The following is a 7421-nucleotide window of genomic DNA, read 5'->3' on the forward strand; positions in this document are numbered from 1 at the left end:
TGTATATGTGTATTTCTGAAGTTAACATTTCATTACATTAAATTGTATTCAGATAGATACTCACCTCTCTACACAACCTCCTATCCTTCCTCCTCACTTTTGATTTATTTATTTCACTTCATCAAGAATGAGTCTGTTCAAATGTTAGTGCTCATGGAGATTACTATGCATAGAGGATGTATTGCCCTTCTATTGACAATGGGCTATGGTCTTATGATGATTACATCATAAGCTGGTGCAATACACATTAATACATGTAGGGGTGGTAGCTTCATTCAAGGCTTGTGCCATGTGCAGAAATCTTCATGGCAGTTGTGTGAGTTAGTAGTTTCATAGTGCAGAGTGATGAATATCTATTTGAAATACATTTTCAGGTAAGGAAAATGTTAAAATGTCTAACCCTGATGTATACTATTTAGTAATTCTAAAAGACTTTATATGCTCCAGTTTATCAAAAATTACAAAAGTATCATCCATATACCTGTTATTCAAAAGAGCTTAAAAGAAACCTGACATTCTTTAATCTGTTCCTTCTCAAAATGGCACATAAAGATGTTAGCAAGGGCTGAATCCAAAATTGAATCTATACCTACTCCTTCTTTCTGTTCAAATGTTTCATTATCAAAAATGAAATTCAATTCTCTCATTGTTATCTACACAAACGTGCCAAAATCTTTTTGTAGTCATTTCAAAGACAATTTCATTGTTACCATAATCTAAATCAATACAGATGTTAGTCATTTCATCTAACCCAATTTTTGTAAAAGCAATTCAACATGAAAGCTAGCAAATAAACACCTCATAAACTTTTAGGATTCCATGAAAATTGAAAACAAACTATCAAAGTAAATTAATCCTTAGGAAATTTTTTCAGAACATTACTTCAAAATCTGTCCAAATTCTGATTATAACATCCAATATTTCACACAGTAGGTCTCCTAAGGATTTTTCTTTATGAAGTTTTGAAAGTCCATAAAGGATGCTTGTACATGAACCTTTAGGTCTGATTTTTTGAATGATTGTATTATCATTTTTTAACTCAAGCAAGTATCTAATAAGCTTACTCAATTTCTTGTTATTTTGTAGTGGGATTGGTCTTTGCAATTTGTATAGATTTGTTTTCATTTTTCAAGATGCCATAATTTTTTCTATTATAGTTATCTGTATCAACTTTAACATTTGTTATTTCCTTTATCTGGTTTGGTAATTACTAAATTTTTGTCACCACTTCATCTTCTTTCCTACTTAAATGTCACTGTTTTGGGTTAAAATGACAATCATGTAAGCCATATAATCCAATGCTACTGACGTTATTGCAGTTGATGTTATATTTAAGTAAAATTTCACAATGTAATATCATTCAATAAGGTTTAAAAGTTAGTAAGAATTCATGAAAATTAGTGTCTTTTTTTTTCTTTTTTTATTTTTCAGTGGGAGTAATGCAAATCTCAAAACCCTTGCTAACACTTTTTCTTAATGTCATTTAATTATAGCTTCTTCAGGATTATTAACAAAATTATAAGGAACCTAATTTTTTTACTGTTTTAATTTATTTTTGAATAACTGATTAGTGGTATTTCTAATAACCACATTACATAAGTTTCCTTCAGATTTTGTTTACATGGTTACAAGTTTTTGTAGAAGTTTTATACACTTGTATTTAAATTTAATTTAAGTTATTAAGAATTTATTTTGGGATCAGCTGCATTATACTTGGTTTTCTAAGATTAAAAAAAGTAATTTACACATGTTTTTTGACATAGATCTTCTCAAATTCTTAGTCTTTAACACTTTGCCTGCTAAGATTTTTTTACATTAACTAACCCCTCTGTACTAACATTTTTTCAAAAATTTCCAATCTTATGGATATAATGAAATAAAGCTACAAAAGAGTTTTTTCCAACTTCAAATTTCTTTTATTTCTTTTTAGCTCTCTTTGATCAGTAGATTTTCTTGGAATGGTATGCTTTGAAGCACATGTCTGGATGGAGAGGAATTTTAAAGTCTTTACAATACCAACAAGACTCGCTCCTTTTTCCAGTTTTCTGGCTCACACGACATTGTCTAGTTGGTCTAGACTTCTTTGCAGTTTCTGGATATTTTTCCAATGAATGCCTCTTTACTCCTCCGGAAAACCTTGTGGGTGGACCAGAGCTTGGAATTTTTATGACAACTGGTCCTGGGAGGTCATCATCCTCGGATGCAAAGTCCTCTTTTGCTGCACTACCCAGTTCAAACATTGATTTTATGTAGCTCATGAGAAAAATCAAATAACACCTTCTTCTGCTCCTGCTATCAGTTATACAGCACTTGAGAGTTGAATACCAACAAATTCATCAGGTGGAACACAAGTTTCTTAGTCCATTTTGCAGTTTGTCTAGTGCAGGGATAGTATTTTGCCATCTGTTCACAGTGATCAATCCCCGACATATGTTTGTTGTATTGGATAATACACTTCGGTTTCATTTTTGGATTACCATCTTTGTCTTTCTTTTTACTATCAGCAGGTGAGGAGTCATGCATGGTAGATATAATCTTTACTGATCTATTATCCATCCGTCGACATGCAACCCCACCCTTATTGAGAGTGGCGCTTTCCAGTTTCAAAAATGGTGGGAATTCATTGTTGACTTGAACAGTTCCACAAGTTTGTGTCTGGTGTGCAAGCAAATGACTAGATACTGGTACCCCATTGTAAAAGTTATCCATATATACCTTGTAATTCTGACCATACAAAGGTCTAAGATCATCATCACAAATTTGTATCATGAAGCGTCCCATACCACAATAAAAGCTATAGTTCCAAATGTGCCCTGAACCTCATTCACAAAGTATATAACCCTTCATACCATATTTGTGTAGTTTCTGAGGGTTATAGACTCTAAATATGAGCCTCCCCCTCCATTTTAACATCCCCCTCATTTAATGACAAGTACTCTTCAGGCATGTACAGTGTGTGGAACTTCTCTATGATATGATTATAAACTGGGGATATTTTGTATTGTATATCATCACATGGGTTGGGTCATGCATCATTACTGTTGAATTGTAGAAACTTAGCTATCATAAGGAATCTGTCTCTTGGCATGACGCTATTGAAAGATGGTGTGATTAGCACGGCATCTGTTGTCCAATACATGATTGGCTGAAGTTTTTATATTACACCGGTAAAGAAAACAAATCCAAGAAATTTCCACATTTCTGAGACAGTGACATCTTTCCAGGAATGAGCTCGAGATTTTGCCTTCAGTGGTTTGTCTCAGAGAAACTGCAAAACATAAAGGTTGGTTTCTTGACCAAGTAGATCCATGAAATCATCGGTTAGAAGAAGACATAAATAGTCAATAGGGCTAGCATCATCAGGAAGTTGCACAAGTAGGCCAGGAGTGCCAGTAAATGCAGGGACATTTGGCTGTACAATATTTTCACTCCAGCCCTGTTCAAGATCACCTCAATCTCTATTCATATTCTTACCTTTGCCACGTTTTTTTTTCTGTATAAGGAGTCGATTCATCAGGTGGGGAATCATCATCATCCCTGCTGGCTTCTTTACTAACTTGTTCATCTTCCTCACTGCTACTCACTCCATTCTCATTGAAGTCTGATTCAATGCTATCAGAATTACCATTTTCATTGAACATTTCTGCCTTTGAGTCACTATCAGCAAATATTGTCCAAAACATCATGAACATCAAGACATCAGCATGTCCTCATGGGCACAGCCATCTCGAATTGCTGGTGTACGGCTGACATAAGTCATTCACTGAGATTTCCTAGTATGTCTATGATTCCCAAAATATGATGAATTGTTCATAGGATGGCCAAAAGAGGATGCCACCTCCTTATAATCACAGTGTACAAAACCTGAACATGTTTGTTGTTAGCACTGGAGGGCAGTTAACAAAAACCGAACATGCTCATTTTTAGCAGGGTAAGTGTTAAGTCCTTTGTTTTTAACATATACCAAACCAAACAGATATTTTGTAGTTAATGTCTGTGAAAAAGTTTGCTGTGTTGAAAACCATAATATTACAGCTTTGTCTACTTTCTATCTTATTCATTCTTGTTAAGAACTTGTGTCCACAATTATCAAGTGGTATAACTTATTTGTCTAAGACATACAAATTTGAAGTAAATAAGTAAATGTAGAATATGACATTATAGCATATCTGAAGTTATATATAGAATTTTTGATATATATATTTAATTTGGATGTATAAACACACCAATTTATCAAAATAAAATTAGTGGATTGGCTGAATGAGAATTATCAAGAAATATAAAGGTTTTTATGAATAGAAAATCTATACAGATTTACCACAACAAGTCAAAGAAGCCTTAGACACCATTGCGACTGTAATAACCCAGAACAAAAGGGTATTCATAGAAGCAGATGAATTTGTTGAAGAAAAACTACATTTACTCCAACAACTCCAGAAAATAATTGAAAAGATAGTAGTATCAGATGAACAGAAATTTGCTGATTTAAGGAAAGACCATATGGAATGGTTTGAAGGTATGTTATCAGTTCAAAAATTAAAGAAGGAATTCATTTGTTCATAAAAACAGGAATGGCTCTGATGCATCAAAACAACATGATTATATCATTAAAAATCTGTAGGTTATCTAGATTTAAACTTTAAATTACATTAAATTATTAATAAAATTTCTGTTGCATTTTTATGTCTGTTTAAAGCTAGCTTATGTCAAATCTGAAGTGCCCTTTATTTCTTAGTACTGTCTCAATCTCTACATTTGCAGTGATCTTGAACATATTTTGAGACACCATCACATCACAATCAGCAAGTGCATGTTAAACATTACTGGAATTGTCATTAGACCTCAGATTGCTTTTTTCTTCTGTACCTTCCCCTGATTTCAATATAGTGGAACCAATATAAGTTCCTTCACAAATTTTGTTCTTAATTCAAGAGCAAAGTTTGAATATACGTGGAAGGATTAAGCACATTTTAGTTTGATTTATGGATAAACTCCTCTAATAAATGTATTCAAGTTCTCTTATAACTGCCTGACATATTTCAGTGTATCAAAATACCACATAAGAACCATATAATCTTAAACCAGTTTAGTGATATGTCAGTATGAACTATATAGCGAAAGGTAATTGCTTTTATTGACAGATGAATACAGAGCAAATGTTATTTCTATAACTCAGTGTTTCATTAGGCTTATCTAACATAATCATATGGAGATATGTCATTAAAATTTAAAAACTGTCAAAATAAAAATACAGCACTCAAAACATGGGTGCAATCAAAATGTTGTCATAATTACATCATAATTCATAGAAAAGATAATGTAGAAAATTGTTTTGATAGTGTAAAAGCATTATTTTAAAGCAGCATATAAATAATGTTTAAGTTAACAAGAAGGTATAAGTGTGAATCAATTTCTATGAAATGACATATGTAGAAATTTAAAAAATCAAACTTAAGTATTTGTGACTCATAGTAAGCCTACATTATGGTGTTTGAAGAATAGTTGAACTGGATGGTAGTCTAATCTAATTCCTTGGAAGTTGAAGAGCCATCAAACAAGTCATGATTGAGTTAAAAAGAATTAATATTTATATCTCTATCTAATAAATTATAGGAAGAATACTATTAAATTTTTTTTTCTGAATTCACAGAGAAGAATAATTGAACTAAAAAGTTGACATTCAATCACACAAAAGGTTAGGAGATTGTAAAGTCTTAAGGACAGAAGCTCAGGACTTGCCGTGTAGCCTATAGTGTGAATGAGAATTAAATATTACTTGCTTAGTTTTGGTGTGTTTTTTTTTATAAGTAGTATGTCATTAGTCTTTTCCTGTTGATATTACTTTCTCTTTCTAGAATCTTGACCTCAAAGAAAGTAGAATAGGGTTATTCTCAAACACATGATAGGGAGTTTTGGAGAAAATTATTTCTATTTTGTGACTTCAATTTGTCTTATTGATACTTTAGTGAAGTACAAAGTAATGAACAACAGCTTAAGCACTGCTTTTATCTTGATGTTTTTTCTTATATCAAGTGATGTAATTGTTGTCAGATTTCCATGTGGACATTTTAGTATATAATTCTCTAATAATTTCTAAAAGCTTTAAATATAACATATTTCTATGTGGACATTTTAGTATTTAATTCTCTAATAATTTCTAAAAGCTTTAAATATAACAACCAGAGCAAGTTGAGGTTTTCTGTTCACTTAGAGGTAATTGTCTCTAAGTTTTTTTTTTCTTTCAGAAAATGTACATATTAAAAATATTATTACTTTGATTTCTTCAGCAGTCAGGATTTGTATTGCATTTGAGATTTAATCATTATAAAGTCAGCATCATCTGTTCAATTTACATGTGATCTGCATGTGTATTGTGTTTTCCAGGCTTAGATTATAGATATACATCTAAGAAAGAATTCATGCAAGGCAATGCACAACAAAGAATCAGAAGCTACTATTATAAGGTAAAATGTTCAAAAACTTTGATGTATATGGTATGTAAACATGTATGTTTCATTGAGCCATACCTTAATTTTACATAAAAAACCTACAAGAGTGAATTTTAACATTAGCAAAAAAATATTCTCAGTTGTATATTAATTTCTGCTGAGAGATAAGAAGCTATAAGGTTTTACCAGTATTATATATTTCTCCTAATTTTGTGGTTTATATTTGCACTCCTCAAATTGAAATACAACTAATTTGATAAATGTTAGTACCTTATTAAGAATATTAAGAAAGTAATTTAGTCACCATTTTTGAGAATCAACATATTTTAAATATTAGGAAGGTAACACTCACTTCAGAGCTCCTTATACCTGTAAATGTCAATAGATTTACTATTTCTCCAACAGGAATTGAGTTTTTGGTCAAAAAATATTGAGTAACCATATACACACACACACACACACACACACACACACACAGATTTAAAAAGAATTTAGTAACTTTAGTTGAGTACAGAAGATAAAGTAGAGATATATTTAAGTAACAGAAGTTCATGTAAGTGGTCATTAAACTGCCTATTTTGCATTACTTTTTCTAGTCTTACTTCCCACCCTCCTCAATTTCCATCATACTGTTACGTCTCCGTTTGTTAATTGATTTTTCCGTAACTTTGTTCCGACGAAACTTAAGCGACACAAGTTCTTTCTTAATAAAAACTGGTTTATTCTTTCTGAATACAACTTTACCGATACACTCAACTTCAACAATCGCGCTAAACAAACGCTATAACGACGAACGTGCTCAATAATACTTCTGACTGCAGATCAGTTACTCACTATCTACGCACATATTACATTATTCTCGCGTCACGTTGTCCCCTCTTATATATATCCGCCTACCCTATCTAGTAAATACTAGAGCATTCATGAAAAAACAAGATAGTTCTAGAAAATAGAGGGCGCCACACCAGTCAT

The 7421-nt window shown here is 31.9% G+C and overlaps 1 protein-coding gene across 1 annotated transcript in view; it reads left to right on the plus strand.

Annotated features, from left to right (window-relative positions):
• The window catches only part of LOC111089281 (DNA fragmentation factor subunit beta-like), a gene marked incomplete at its 3' end in the record, with an annotated part of 53414 nt that extends 46950 nt beyond the window's left edge, over positions 1-6464 (plus strand). The window contains exons 4-5 of the mRNA XM_022401490.1: positions 4313-4516; positions 6385-6464. Coding sequence (XP_022257198.1) covers positions 4313-4516; positions 6385-6464 — 284 coding nt within the window. The remainder of the gene's footprint in view (positions 1-4312; positions 4517-6384) is intronic.
• Positions 6465-7421: the final 957 nt, after the last annotated feature.

The sequence above is a fragment of the Limulus polyphemus genome, unplaced genomic scaffold, assembly GCF_000517525.1.
Source record: "Limulus polyphemus unplaced genomic scaffold, Limulus_polyphemus-2.1.2 Scaffold5777, whole genome shotgun sequence".
Taxonomy (NCBI): domain Eukaryota; kingdom Metazoa; phylum Arthropoda; class Merostomata; order Xiphosura; family Limulidae; genus Limulus; species Limulus polyphemus.